General features: G+C 42.8%; 1 protein-coding gene across 8 annotated transcripts in view; it reads right to left on the bottom strand.

Annotated features, from left to right (window-relative positions):
• Positions 1–10660, bottom strand: part of TBC1D31 (TBC1 domain family member 31) — a 75039-nt gene extending 64379 nt beyond the window's left edge. For 6 of the 8 annotated variants that reach the window (XM_047842196.1, XM_047842198.1, XM_047842199.1 and 3 more), the window contains exons 1-3: positions 10459–10660; positions 6588–6734; positions 1897–2012 (exon numbers count right to left, since the gene is read on the bottom strand). In XM_047842196.1, the coding sequence (XP_047698152.1) occupies positions 1897–2012; positions 6588–6734; positions 10459–10535 (340 nt within the window). In that variant the 5' untranslated portion in view covers positions 10536–10660. Of the gene's footprint in view, positions 1–1896; positions 2013–6587; positions 7126–10458 lie in introns of those variants that run through there. The other 2 variants (XM_047842203.1, XM_047842204.1) reach the window with 1 other exon arrangement.
• Between the last annotated feature and the right edge of the window lie 5214 nt (positions 10661–15874).

Raw genomic sequence — 15874 nt, 5'->3', positions numbered from 1 at the left:
ATAGAGTAGAATATTCTGTACTGATTTTAAACTTCTGTATGAATATTTTTAATGAAGTAAAGGAAATGACTCCACACGACAGTATAGATAGGATCATATATTTGTTAGAACGGAAAAGAGGCATATGCAGAGAAAACAGACTAGAAAGAGAAGTCCCTGCTGTACAAACACAGACTGTGTCTGGGCATCACTGAACGACGACTGGTTTGTCTTCGCACGTGCACAGTGACAGTGTAGTAGTGATTAAGAGCAGGGACCCTGGAGCTAGGCTTCCAGGTTAGGAATTCTGGCTCCACTGCTTACAAGCCGTGAGAGACCTTGGTTAAGTTACTTCTGTGCCTCAGCTTCCTCATCTGTAAATGGAGTTAACAATATCGATGTCTGTGGGTTTTATGATGATTAAAATTAACATGTATAAAGTCATAGAACAGTGCCTGGCAAAGAGTAAACACTATGTAAGTGTTAATTATCGCTGTTGTGACTGTTGTTATTACTATCTTTTAAAATATTCTATCAATTACTTTATTTACTTCTTTAATGTTTATTTATTTTTGAGAGAGAGAGCATGAGTTGGGGAGGGGCAGAGATAAGGGAGTACAAAGGATACAAAGAGGGCTCTGTGCTGACAGTAAAGAGCCCGATCCGGAACTTGAACTCCCGAACCGCAAGATCATGACCTGAGCCCAAGTTGGACACTTAACCGAGCCACCCAGGTGTCCTTCTATCAAGAAAAAAACAATACAGTTGAGGTATCTTTTCTCTTAATAAGAGGTTCAGTTTACAGAATGTTCTAAAAATACACAATGTAGTATAAAACACATAGGTTATATTAAGAAAGTTATTATTCTTGTACCTACATAGTAAGGAATTGGGGCTTCAAAGAGAGGTATGGCCTTTGTCTAGGTTCCTGGGAGACAATCTATAAACCCCTAAAATTTCCCCAGTGATAGGGTGTCTCTGTTATTCACGGCAGCTCCCTCAGACAACACCTGATGGCTTATCTAAGAAGAGAACCTCAGAGACTGGGCTGGCCACGCGGGAAAGATCAATCATGTGAGTGACTAGAAGGTTAGGGCGTTCAGCCACGTGATATCCGCCCAACCTCCAGAGAGAGGAGGAAGGGTGGAAATTTGAGTTCAAACAGGTGGGCAATAACCCAATTGGTCATAAATCTGTGTAACGGAGCCTCAATAAAAGTCCTGGACATCAAAGCTTAGGTATATGTTTGGTTTGGCAATACTCAGTGTGGAGGGCCACATATTGATGCTGGGAGGGGACTATGTCCCTAGGGATAACCGCAGCTTCTCCTTTGGGAGCCTCCCACTTTCTACCCTGCGTGTCCTACCTTTGGCTGGTTCTAATTTATTTTTTTTTTTTTTAATTTTTTTTCAACGTTTATTTATTTTTGGGACAGAGAGACAGAGCATGAACGGGGGAGGGGCAGAGAGAGAGGGAGACACAGAATCAGAAACAGGCTCCAGGCTCTGAGCCATCAGCCCAGAGCCTGACGCGGGGCTCCAACTCCCGGACCGCGAGATCGTGACCTGGCTGAAGTCGGACGCTTAACCGACTGCGCCACCCAGGTGCCCCTGGCTGGTTCTAATTTATATCTTTCCGCTGCATTAAACTATTATCATAAGTGGAGTGTGTTCCTGAGTTCTGTTGAGTCATTCTAGTGAATATCAAACCCAAAGGTAGCTGTGGGGAACCCTGAATTTGTAGCCAGCTGATCTGATGTGAGGGTGGTCCCGGGACCCCCAAACTTGTTGCTAATGTCTGAAGTGAGTGCTGTCTTGTGGGGACTACCCCCTCAGATGATACAGATTGGCAAATTCCTTGCAGTGCATCAGTCTAAGTTCTACTCATATTCAGAAGATAAACAGGAGGATTTCTTACCTGAATCGAAACATTTAATAGAGTAATCAGCTAACGCCACAAGGAACTCAGACTTCCTACGGAGATTAAAGGCCAGAGCTGTGCAAGCTTGTGCCGTTCGCTGAACAAGATTAAACCTATTAAGAGATTACTGCATTAGTATCAGAAATTCCTCCAACAATCATAAATTTTACGCTGGAGGAGTCCTTAGAGATGAAGAAAATGAAATGCAGAAAAATGAATGCCCATTGTGGTAGGCCAAAAATAGATTATGAAGAGTGCTGTATGCATGTAAAGGAATCTGGATTTTACTTACCAGGTTTTAAGCATAGCAGAATTATGACGAGACATGTCTTTTAGGAAGAGGATTCTGGCAGCAATGGCAAATGGATAGAGGGACAAGAAGAGACCATGAAGAAAGTTACTAAGGAGGTGCCTGGGTGGTTCAGTCGGTTGAACGTTGGACTCTTGGTTTCAGACCGTGATCTCACAGTTCGTGAGTTCAAGCCCCAACGGACAGTGTGCAGCCTGCTCGGGATTGTCTCTCCCTCTCTCTGCCCCTCTTGCATACTCTCTCTCTCCAAATAAAGAAATAAACTTTACAATAGAATAAAATAAAAACAAAAAAGAAGGAAGCCACTACAGAGCATCTCAATCAGAGTTACGGGTATAAATGGAAAGGACAAACAGGACAAGTGTCAGGAGTTAAGCGGGAGAGAGGCTTGGTGATGCAGCAAACATGAGGTGAAGAGGGAGGAATCAGGAATTCCTCACGTGCAAAATGAGGGTGAGAAAAGAGATCTCATAAGCTTGTTGTGATGATTAAGTGAGAGAATATGTTGATTGAATGAAATAACATATGCTAAGTGCTTAGCAGAGTACTTGGCACATAGCTAGAGTTTAATTTACTAAAAAAATCAAGTTTTCAAGATTGGGCAAAAGAGGGACAAGTCTGGGGCTAGGAAATAGGCCTGGTTTTAAATATGTCGAGTTTAAGGCCTTTGCAAAACATTTGGAGCTGTGCTGTCCAAGAAATGTAATGCAGGCCATTTAGGTGTTACTTAGAATGTTCTAGGAGCCACAGTGAAAAAGGTGGAAAAAGGTAAAGTTAATCTTCATAACATATTTTATTTAATTAATATATAATTATCATTTCAACATTTAATCAATAAAAGTTATTGAGATATTTTACATTATTTCTTTCATACTAACACCACATCTCAATTTGAACTGGCCAATTTTCTTTTATCTTTTTAATGTTTATTTAGTTATTTTGAGAGAGAGGCAGGGGTGAGGGGAAGAGAAAGAGAGGGGGAGAGAGAATTACAAGCAGGCTCCCTGATGTCCGCGCAGAGCCTGACACAGGGCTCGATCTCACGAACTGTGAGATCGTGAATTGAGCCTAAATCAAGAGTCGGACGCTTAACTGACCGAGCCACCCAAGTGCCCCCGGAGTAGCCAACTTTCAAGGGCTCCAGGGCTCGATGCAGCTCGTGGCTCCTGCACGCGACAGCCTAATATAGAAGACATCCAGCAGGTAGTAGAAGCAGATCTGGGTTAACAGTATTTGCACAGCAGCTGAAAGCTTAGGCTTGCTGCTGATGAGATTATGAATGAGAATATGGGGACCATGGAAGGGAGCAGCCCAAGGACAGATGCCTGAGCAGCACAATTAAGGGGTAGGCACTGGCAGAAGAGTCAGCAAAACCAGGGGAAAAATGATCAGACGAGTAGAAAAATCAGGAAAGAGCTGTACCTTGAAGCAAAAGAAAAAAATTCCAGGGAGGAGGGGAAAATGAGTATTTAGTAAGATGAGAGGGGCGCCTGGCTGGTGACTCTTGATTTCAGGGTCATGAGTTTGAGCCCCATGCTGGGTGTAGAAATTACTTAAAAATAAAGTCTTAAAAAAAAAAGTACATAGTATGATGAAAATTGAAAAGAGACCAGTAGATTAGGCAAGTAAGATTTCTGAGGGAAACCCACGTAGTGGGTGTTAGAATCAGACAAGCCCAATTTCAAGTCTCAGTTCTGCCACTTAACCTCTCTGCTTTACAGACGGAGAGAAAAGGGACAGTGAACAAAATAAAAGAGAGGAACACTCATGGTGCAAAGTCTCAGGGGCGGCTATAGAAGATCAAGATTAGCACTGGAAGAAGTTAGGATCACTTATTTTTATGAATAAACTGACAAAGAGATACGGATGGTTATATATCTGAGGCTGCTCTGGGGAGGAGGAAAGGAAGCTTAAAAGTGTCTGTTTTCTAATGAGTAGGAGGCCACGTAGTTAAGTCAGAGTGGGGTCAAACACAAGGAGACAAGGAAGCAGGCAAAGGTTTGGAACGCTGGAGGAGAGTGGGAGAAGTAATAACTATTGATGAGCAAATGAAATGAAAGCATCATTAACGTTGAAGTCCATTATTCTGTAACGGCATCAATCAACAGTTATTTTTGTTTTCTTTAACAGTGGGAGCAAAGAAGAGAAAGTTGTATTGATTTAAGATTGAGGATTGGCAGGGTAGGTAGGTTAGGTCAAGAGTAAAGGGTGAGAGAATTGTGACTGTTACTTTTTTGGTAAAGAGCAGAAACAATGATTAACAGATTTCTACCTAATAAATCACAGATAAATTAATTATATAAGACCTCTTCCTTTCCTGAACGATTTGAGAGTAAGTTACCATGATCACGTTTCCTACAAACAAGGAAATTCTCCCATATAATCACAATACAACTGTACGAAAATTACATTTATATGTTACCACCACCCAGTCCTCAGACCCCATTCAATTTTGCCAGTTGTCCCCAGTAATGTCCTTAACGGCAAAAGGATCAGTCCAGATTCACGCCTTTACTTGTCACGTCTCTAGTCTCTCCCAGACTGGAACAATCTTCTGGTCTTTCTACAACTTTCATGACCTTGACCCTTGGGAAGATTATAGGCCATCTTGTTACCCACTCCCTTAATTTAGCTTTGTCTGACTCCACTGATTAGATGCAGGTTACACTTCTTTGGCAGGAATACCATAGAAGTGAGACTGTTGTTTTCCCCGCGCCCCATCAGTGATTGGTCCCTCCACTCATTGACTTCAATCATTTGATACTAGTGTGGTGTTTGCTAGACTTCTTCAGTGTAAAATTAATCTTTTTCTCCCCTATAATTAGTAAGCATTTTGTGGGGAGGTGCTTTGTGACTATGTGAATATCCCTTCTCATGAAACGGTTTATTGATTACAGCATGAATTTATAGATTTCTATTTTACTCAATGGGTTATGACCCATTACTATCATTTTTTATTTTGATACTCAAAGTGTCTCCAATATGGAAAGAAGCAGCTCTTTTAAGCTGACATTTATATCCTTTTGATACTTTTTCTTTAAATAATTCCTTCTTTCTGGCTACATAACGTTCCAGGCTCGCCTTGTACTTTCCCTGCCTCCATCCTGAAACTGGCCATTTCTGCAAGGATCCAATTACTTTGAGCAGAATGTGATATTTAGAAAACAAATGGGCACTGGGTACATTCATTGCTACCAGGGTGCTGTTGCTCCCAGGTCCTATGAGCAGGCAAAGCTAGGAAAGAGCTATAATCCATTCACTCTTGGGGTGCTGAGTGGCTCAGTCAGTTAAGCATCTGACTCTTGATTTTGGCTCAGGTCATGATCTCATGGTCCTGGGATCAAGCCCCTCATCCGGCTCCATGCTCAGCATGAATTCTCTCTCTCGCTCACTCTATAGGCCCCTCTCCCATCTCTCAAAAAACATATTAAAGAAATAATAATAATTCAGGGGCGCCTGGGTGGCTCAGTCAGTTAAGAGTCCAATTCTTGCTTTCATCTCTGGTCACAATCTCACAGTTTGTGAGCTCAAGTGCCAGGTCGGGTTCTGTGCTGACAGCATGGAGCCTGCTTGGGATTCTCTCTCCTCTCTATGCCCCTCCCTCACACACATCCCTCCCCTCCAAAAAAGAAAATTCCTTCACTCTCTCATATACATTTCTATTTATTTCTATGTCTATATATTCAAAACCAGCAGTACGGACAGATACATTCAATATCAATCCAGTGCCACGGCGTTCATTCTAGTTTTCTACTTTTCCATATTTGTAACTCCCCTTTCCGATTGTTAGAAACCTGGCCCCGTTATCCTCAACATATTTACTCACTCCGTCAAAGCCCTCTGCCTTGCCCGTGATTGCCCCAACCCCCATGCAGGTACCTTCTGACTCTGGCCAGGCAGACAGGTCTCCCTCCCACCTACCCCCCTTGCAGGGATGACTCCCTCGATCAATCCCACCTAACTGCTTCTGTACTAAATTGTTCAGCAAAGGAAGAGGAGGCAGAAGAGTGAGGAACAATTCTTTAAAACTGCTACATGTGTAAACTGTGACAATAACGTACAAAGTAAAGTTCTTTCTAAATTGCCCGATAAAGTACCAGATGTTGATAAGTTAGCAACAGTAAATTTTTAAACTTAAGGGAAAACATGCTACTAGAGATACTGTTCCAACCGGAACTTTAATTCTCTAAAAAAAATCTAAACATATTTCCCATGCCTTCCCACTTTCTCCTGTCAGCACTTGTGACAGTGTTTTACAAGTTACCTGAAATACAGTCAGAACTTAATGAATCTTGCTGAATGAATAATTAATAGCAGGTACTAAAACTGGCAGTGAATAACTTGTTAAATAAAGTATATATCAAAAGTACCTGCTCACCTGTTTCCATACAAGTCAAAAACATAGATATTTCCTTGATGGTCCCCGGCAATTAAGCAATCACCTGAGCTATCAAAAGCCACGTTCAAAAATCGCAAGACTTTGGGAAGGTAATCAGAAGAGCTGTGAATGATGTTCACTATAATTCTGTCAAAAACAAACAGACATTTAATTCTATGTCAAGCATTACTTGTTACTATGAAAAATACGGGTTTTAGAATATACTTCACTGACTTTGAAGTTTCCTGCCTACCCGCTCTTCCCTCTTCTCCCGCTGCTCTCCTAGAAGCAATCCGACCGTGATTTCTAAAAGCAGTTCAGAAAGTTATTTGTTATCAAAATGGCTGCTGTTCATATATTCATCAAGTACTTGGAAACTCACTATGTGTCAGACATTGAACAAGCCGGGACCTAAAAGTAGTTGATGGACATGGGCCCTGCCCTCATGGAGCTTTTGGTTTAGAAGTAAAAAAAATTTCAGGGGCGCCTGGGTGGCTCAGTCAGTTCAGCGTTCGACTGCGGTGCGGTTCAGGTCATGATCTCACAGTTCACGGGTTCAAACTCTGTGCTGACAGCTCACAGCCTGGAGCCTGCTTCAGATTTTGTGTCTCCCTCTCCCTCTACCCTTCCCCTGCTTGTGCTCTGTCTCTCTGCCTCTCAAAAATGAATAAATGTTAAATTAAAAAAATTTTTTTAGGGGCGCCTGGGTGGCGCAGTCGGTTAAGCGTCCGACTTCAGCCAGGTCACGATCTCGCAGTCCGTGAGTTCGAGCCCCGCGTCAGGCTCTGGGCTGATGGCTCAGAGCCTGGAGCCTGTTTCCGATTCTGTGTCTCCCTCTCTCTCTGCCCCTCCCCCATTCATGCTCTGTCTCTCTCTGTCCCAAAAATAAATAAACGTTGAAAAAAAAATTTTTTTTTAGGGGCACCTGGGCGGCTCAGTCGGATAAGCGGCCGACTTCAGCTCAGGTCATGATCTCACGGTTTGTTAAGTTCGAGCCCTGCGTTGGGCTCTGTGCTGACAGCTCAGAGCCTGGAGCCTGCTTTACATTCTGTGTCTCTCTCTCTCTCTCTGCCCCTCTCCCACTTGTACTCTCTGTCAAAAATAAATAAAATGTAAAAAAAAAAAAAATTAGAACCCCTGACCCTTTGGGGTGCTTGGGTGGTTCAGTAGTTGGGCGTCTGACTGACTGGATTTCAGCCCAGGTCACAATCTTGTGGTTCATGGATTTGAGCTCATCAGGCTCTGTGCTGACAGTGCAGAGCATGCTTGGGATTCTCTCTCCCCCTCTCTCTGCCCCTTCCCTGCTTACATTCTCTCTTAAAATAAAATAAAATAACCCCTGACCCTCAAAACCTGATCATCCTTGATAACTGATCAATCTGATCACCCTGGCCTATCTTCATCAAGAATCTCCTTAGAGGCTGGTTTAGGCAGAAACCCATTATCCTAGATGTTTCATCTTAGTAATTTTCTACCCACTGACTCCCACCCTGCTCCTTGGCTGTACATTCTCACTTGCCCAGGCTGTATTCAGAGCTGAGACCATTTCTATACTGAGGTCTCCTCTCTTCTATTGCAATGGTTCCTGAATAAAATCTGTTTTTACCACTTTAACTACTGTCCAGATTTGGTTTTCCTTTGACATCCCCAAAGGGGAGAGGGGGAGAATAAATGTGTAATAACATCAAAATGTTCCCCAGCAATTAAAATCAGACAGAGCCAATGACTTTTCCCTCCACTCTTTTTTCTGTAACATTTTATTATGGGTTGGGATCACAAAATTCCAGGATCATTGTTCAAAATAAGGTAAAGAAAAACACTAATAAATAAATAAATCTGATTATAACCCTACCACCTAGACATAATCATAATTAATAGCAACATTCTGCCCTTTTGGTTTTTCATATAACTCAAGCATTTATTTTGGAACAACTGCCTTTCAGTTGCTCATAGGTTGCCTGACAGGTTCTCAGTCCTTAAACATAATTAAAAAATCAAATATTTACCAAACACCAAGATGCTTGAGATACTATTTTAAGGTCTTTATAACGTGCTAAGACAACCCTGTCTGGTAGGCATTATTAGCTTCACTTAAAGTCTTAGTGATTAACCTGCCCAAGGTCACAGAGTTAGTAAATGGACATTTACTTCAACTAAAGTCCATCTGACTCCACGTGATAACAATGAGCTTTAATGAACAAAAAAAAAGCTACATTTTCATGGAAGCAGCAAATAACATTTGCATAAAACTTGTTTCTTTTCTGTTTTTGAATCTTGCATGTATATCCAGATTTTTTTTAACAGCAAGAAATAGAATTACTGTGGGCTGGCAATAACTTTCAGACCATTTAGAAAATATCAGAAGAAGGGGAGGATTTATACAAACTCCAAGTTTGGAAATGAAAATCCCTGCTGAAGAATCCCTACTCTAAACAAAAATTTTTATTCAATTTTTATTCAGAGTTGATATAGCATTGCTAGGAGGCTGACAGCAATTGGAAACCAAACAAGCAGCCAGTGGGACGTCCAGCACCAGGCTTTGAGCAAACATAGCTGGCACTTAAAGTCTGTTGATTTGTTGAGGAGCAACCAAAGGGTCGACAGCAAAGTTACTAGAACAAGAAACATGAATCCAAGTGATGCAGTAAAGGCTATGAAATTCTGGGAAATTAAAAGCAATAAGATCAATCTGTGTGCCACCACTGGAACCAAGATGGCACCACTTGGGGCAAAGGTTTCCATTAAAGTCACACCGGAGTGGCTAAGACTCAAACAGTTTAAGTATCTGGGACCAAAATGAAAAGAAAAGCTGAGGAGGGAGGGAAAAACAGGCAGAGCAGAGGATTTTTAGGGCAGTGAAAATACTCTCTGTGATTCTATAATGGCAGAGACAGGTCCTTGTACAGTTGCCCAAACCCATAGAAATACAACACCAGGAGTGAATCCTAGCATAAACTGTGGCCTTTGGGTGATAATGATGTGTCAACCTAGGTTCATCCACTGCAACATATATTATATATGTCTCTGATGGGGGATATGGATAATGGGGGAGGACTATGCATGTGTGAGTGCAGAGGGTATATGGGAAATCTGTCCCTTCCTCTCAATTTGGCTGTGAACCTAAAACTGTCCTAAGAAAATGAAAGTCTATTAAAAAACAAACAAAAACCCAGCAGCAGGGCTGGCCGTACTAGGAGGCCACCTTGCACTGGTAGTTTGTAACCCCCTGTCATCCCTTACATACGCACTAACGTGTAAGCTCCAGAAAACCGGAAGTTTGTTTTGTTCCCATGCCGTCCCCCAGAGCTTCCAAGCTTGGGAGAGAGTTGGTGCTCAACAAATAGCTGATGGATGCATGCCTGTCTGAATACATGCAATGATACAAGATGGGTAACTCGGGGCACTTGGAAGGGGTCGAAGTGCACTGTTCCCCTTCCCCTGCATCATTCCTCGTGAGTTCTTTTCCAACTGCAATAGTTAACAAATATTTACTGAGCATCTACTGGGCGCCGGGAATACTACAGGGCTATTATGGTAATTAGGCAGAGTCCTGGCACAAAGGCTCGCCCACATCACCAGCCACCTGCCTCCTGCCCCACGCTAATCCTGTCCAGACCCCCGCCCCCAGGACCGGGAAGAGATCTCTGACGAGACCTCGGCTTCCGGGGCACAGCGAGACTCAAGCTACCAGCCTTTCAACAGATCACCCAGGCCAGGGATCTGGGGCAGGGTCAGAGGCAGAACCCGCCCTCCTACCCGGCGCCATACACCCCTTCCGAAGACCATCCCCAACAGCTCCTCCAACGCCTCTCCAAGGACGCGGACCCGCCCCTCGCGGCCTCCAGGCCCCTCCGCAGCCCATCGCCTTTACCCGTCCCGAGCGGCCGGGGAGGGCTTGCGGTGCCACAACTTGCCGCTCTCCTTGTTGCCCAGGTCTGTGCTCTGCATGGCGAAGCCCCCCGCGGCCGCCGCCGCCCGCCCGATACACAACCGACCCGGCGCCTTCCCAGCAGGCCCCGCGCTCCCGGCCCGGGAAATTTGAGCTCGGGCCCTGGCGTCCTGGATCCCCGCCACCCGACCAACCGAGCGCTCAACGCCGCCCTTTTTATTCCCAGCCAATATGGAGGCGCGTTTCCTCCCAACTCCGCCCAAGCGACCCCTGCCGCTCTGGACGATGGAACCGGCCAACGACCTTCTCTTAGATTCCACCCCTTTTAGAGGTTCACCCCACCAGCCCCGGGGCCCAAAGCCTTCTGGGAATTGTAGTTTTCTGCGTGTGGAACCGGGGTATCAGCGATCTGCTTGAGAACTCTGCACTCCGAGGGCGCCGTGGGGTTTTACGCTCCCGGTGGGAGCAATAAAAATGGTTTTCTCCTGTGGTCTGTACATTCCTTTCTACACTGCGTTTAGGGATTAAGGGGTGTAGAGACAACTAAAGAGAAGGATCCAAATACATTGAGACTTGAAGTGTTTTTCTTATAGAGTGTTCCTTTGAAAAGAACCTCTATAGTGTACGTTCTTGGCCTTTTCACCATCGTCGTGATTAGTTTTTCAATTCCGTAATCTAACAAGGTGCACCAGTATCATGGAATCTAGCTTACCAGTCACGGACCAGAAAAGCGATGTCATCAACAATCAGCTGCATTGACGCCAGAGTTCCTTTTTGTAAAAACTCAGCATTTCTGGGGCGCCTGGGTGGCTCAGTCGGTTAAGAGACCAACTTCGGCTCAGGTCATGATCTCACAGTCCGTGAGTTCGAGTCCCGCGTCGGGCTCTGTGCTGACAGCTCAGAGACTCGAGCCTGCTTCAGATTCTGTGTCTCCCTCTCTCTCTGACCCTCCCTCATTAATGCTCTGTCTCTCTCTGTCTCAAAAATAAATAAACATTAAAAAAAAAAAAACAAAAACTCAGCACTTCTATCGTGCCTGTGAGGTATCAAGCATTCTTCTTAGTGCTCATTTAATCCTCATAGCAAACCTACAATGCTGGTAGTACTATTCCCATTTTTTTGTGCTCTGTGAGTTAATGTATTGGTCTTCTGAGGCTGCAGTAATAAATTACCACAAATTGGTTAAAAAATTAAAAAAAAGGTACTCTTATGGTTCTGGAGGCCACAGTCAGAAATCAAGGTGTAGGCAGAGCGCTCAATCCAGCGGATCCAGGGAAGATTCCATTCCCTGCCTTTTCCAGCTACTGGTTTCCTTGACTTGGGACCACATCGTTCCATTTCATCCCTCGATTCTCTGCCTCCATTTTCACATTGCCTTATCTTTTTCCCCTCAGTCTCCAATCTCTCTTGCTTTTCTCTTATAAGAACAACTGTCATTGGATTTAGGGCCCACCCAGATAATCCAGGATGATTTCCTCATTCCAAGATCCTTAATTTTACCTACAGAGACTGTTTTCCCAAATAAGGTAACATTCACATTTTCTGGGGATTAGGTCATGGATATGTATTTTGGGGGCCCACTGTTCAAACCTACTACAGGTAGGTGCTTCTTGTATCTCTGTTTTGCAGACAAGGAAATTGAGTTCATAGGAGAGCCAGGATTAGATTTTTAGTCTTTTCATTCTTGGTCCCCATGTTCTTCTACAACAGAAAAATAAATTTTTACAAAATTATATGACCATCATATTTGAAAAACTCAAACTTTACCAGAAAAGCAAAACTCTCACAAAAATTTTCCAATGCAGATTTTAAAACTTTTTGTGTTGTTACCAAGGGGTGGCTCTGAGAGACCACACAACTGAAAAAAATTTTTTTTGTTAATGTTTATTTATTTTTGATACACACACACACACACACACACACACACAGCATGAGTTGGGGAGGGGCAGACAGAGACAGAGACACAGAATCCAAAGCAGGCTCCAGGCTCTGAGCTGTCAGCACAGAGCCTGACCCAGGGCTTGAACTCACAAACCATGAGATCATGACCTGAGCTGAAGTGGGATGCTTAAGCGACTGAGCCACCCACATGCCCTAAGACCATACAACTTTTAATAACCTTTTGCAGAAGAGACAATCACATTCCTCATTTTTATTTATTGGATTTGAGATGATAATAAGTTATGTGTATGAATGTTTGCATTATTATTCAGGAAACTTAGGGTGCTAAACTTATGGGTGCTTAATTTGAAATAAAGGTTTTTTTCTATCCCATGCAGGTAACCAAGCAACATTTTTATCAGTAGCAGAGACAAATGTGCTGAATGATTTCCTGAACTACTTTGGTTTAACCTGTCTGCAGTCAAGCTCATATCGGCTGTCACAGCCCATGCGACCATCCTACTCAATTTCAGGTATGTGACAAAGAGGTTTCTATATTACAGATCTTCTGGACTCCCACTTTGCACTTGTCTTTGGATTTAGTTGAGCCAAATCTGAAGGTCAGGCTGGCAACTGAAGAAACATGCACCCATAGCTGCCAACCTTCTACTTACTGTAATTTCCCAATGTTTATAACCCAAGTTGGTAGACCATTTGGTAGTTCCTTCCTGAATCATTACTCAGTCAATGACTGATGCATTCTATACATATATTTTTCAGCTAAATTGAGGTGTAATTGACATTTAATAAACTGTACATATTTAAGTTGTATAATTTTATGATTTGACATAAATAGACTCCTATGAAACCATCATCATAATCAAGATAATGAACATAGCCATCACCCCCCTCCAAAGTTTCCCCTTGCCTGTTTGGAATTCAATTTTTTTAATCCCCACCCACCTTGCCTACAGGCAACCGCTAATCTGCTTTCTGTATCTTAGTTAATATTTTCTAGAAATTGATGTAAATAGGTCCTAAACTATGTACTCCTTTTTTTTTTTTCTTTTGGCCTGGCTTCTTTCAATTAGCATAATTATTTTGAGAATCAACTATGTTGTTGGGTATATCAACAGTTCGTATGTTTTTATCATTGATATTCTATGGTATTGATATACCACAATTAATGTATCCAGTCACCTTTGATGAACATTTGGAATGTTTCCAGTTTGGGGCTATTACAAAGACAGCTGTTATGAACATTCCTGTACAAGTCTTTGTGTAGACATATGTTCTCAGTTCTGTTGGGTAAATTCTTAGAAGTGGAATGACTGGGCCATATGGTAGGTGTAGGCTTAACTTTTTAAGAAAGCATCAAATGTTTTCAGAGTAGTTGTGCCATTTTACATCCCCACCAACAATGTAGGATAGTTCCAGGTGTTCCACATCTATGATGAGTCTTTGTGATTACAGCCATACTAGGAGTATTGTGGTACCCTCCTGGTGATTTCAATTTCCCTTTCTGGAATGACAAATGATATGTCCAGCATCTTTTCTTGTGATTATTTGCCTTCTGCATATATCTTTGGTGAAGTATATGTTCAAATATTTTATCCATTGTTTAACTGGTCTTTTTTTTTTATTGAGTTTTGAGAGTTCTTTACATATTGTGGATACAAGCCGTTTATCATACATGCACTCTGCATATATTTTCTCCCAGTTTGTGGCTTGTTTTTTCATTCTCTTAACAATGTCTTTCAATGAGTAGATGATGTTAGTGTTCAAGATCAACCCAACAGTGTTTTGGAGTTTTTGGTGTGATATCTAAGAAATCTTTACCTAACTGAAGGTCGCAAAGGTTTCCTCCTGTTTTCTTCTTTGTATGTATTTCAACTACATTCTCAAAGGAATGGAAAGTTGTGCATGTCCAAGGGATTTTGGGGTTTTGCTTTACAAAGTCCTTCCTCTTTGTCCTCTTGCCTATCCCACTTCCATTGTTGAAGGAAGCCTTCTTTTTTGCTGTGATAATATATAATCTAGAAAGAGAAGAACTTCCATTGTGTCTACTTTTTTTTTTTAAGTTTATATATTTATTTGGAGAGAGACAGAGACAGCGTGAGCAGGGGAGGGGCAGAGACAAGGGGAAGATTCCAAGGAGGCTCTGAGCATGGTAAGCACAGAGTCTGATGTGGGGCTCAAACCCATGAAACTGTGGGATCATGACCTGAGCTGAGATCAAGAGTTGGACACTCAACCAAGCCACCCAGGCGCCCTCACTTCATCTGCCTTGCTAGAGGGAATTTAGTGGACATTTGGAATGCTCAACATCTGAAAACCTTTTCTGTTTGGGAAAAATCCCAAGATATTTAGAAGGTGAGGGGCAGCTATTCTCTTTCCCAATTTCTTGGCAACCAGTTCTCTAATATGCCCAAACCTAAGCCAGTCAAGGAGTGAGCAAGCAAATCAGGTTATCAGGATGATAACCAAGAACAACTGAAAATACAATTCAAACATTTATTGCAATTTCTCAAAGAGCACCAAGTAGAAAGCAATAGATAACCTTTAGCAAAGTTCTTCAAATACCCTTTCTCACCTCACTCAGTTAGGTTAGATTAAGTTATGCCACAGTAGCTAGCCACTCCAAAAGTCAGTGGCTTAAAACAACTCAGTGGTGTGTTTAGCTCATATTGTCTCTAAGGGAGCTAGGCCGATGGAGTAGCCACCATTACAAAAGTTTAGGTTGCTGTCCAGAGGGTGGAAAGAGAGTTCTAGAGGGTCTCATACCACCAATTGAATGCTCTAGCCCAGAAATGTCACTATAACCTTTACTCTCAACTCACTACCAGAACTGTGGCTCCATCCAAACACAAGGGGCCAGAAGTGCAATCCTATTAAGTTAGTTATCTGTAGCTGCAACCACCAAAACTGTGAGATGCTGTGAGAAAGCAACCACCAAAACTCGGTGGCATGCAACAATAAACATTTACTGCTCACTCATCTGGGATCGGCCAGGCTGTTAACTGCAGCATAAAGTTAACTAATAGAGTTAGTTAATGGTTCAGAACCATTGGGGTGGTTCTGAATTCTTCCAAAAGACCTATTGCATGCACCAGAAAATAATTTATTGCTAGCTTGGGTTAAAAAACTCTGGGAACTGGGGCGCCTGGGTGGTTCAGTCGGTTAAGCGTCCGACTTCAGCTCAGGTCACGATCTCGCTGTCCGTGAGTTCGAGCCCCGCGTCGGGCTCTGGGCTGATGGCTCAGAGCCTGGAGCCTGCTTCCGATTCTGTGTCTCCCTCTCTCTCTCTGTCCCTCCCCCGTTCATGCTCTGTCTCTCTCTGTCTCAAAAATAAAACAAAAACATTAAAAAAAAAAAACAACTCTGGGAACTATTATAACAAGATTCTGTTTTATCTCCTTGGAAAAAGGGTTTATTTGCACATTAAAAGGAGTGTTGGTAAACAAAGATGTTGACAGCACTTAAAAAACAATAAAGCACTGAGTGAGGTTGGGGAAGG

The sequence above is a fragment of the Prionailurus viverrinus genome, chromosome F2 (genome assembly GCF_022837055.1).
Source record: "Prionailurus viverrinus isolate Anna chromosome F2, UM_Priviv_1.0, whole genome shotgun sequence".
Taxonomy (NCBI): Eukaryota; Metazoa; Chordata; class Mammalia; order Carnivora; family Felidae; genus Prionailurus; species Prionailurus viverrinus.
Note: the sequence above shows the minus strand (reverse complement) of the source record. Positions and strands in the feature narration are given on the sequence as shown.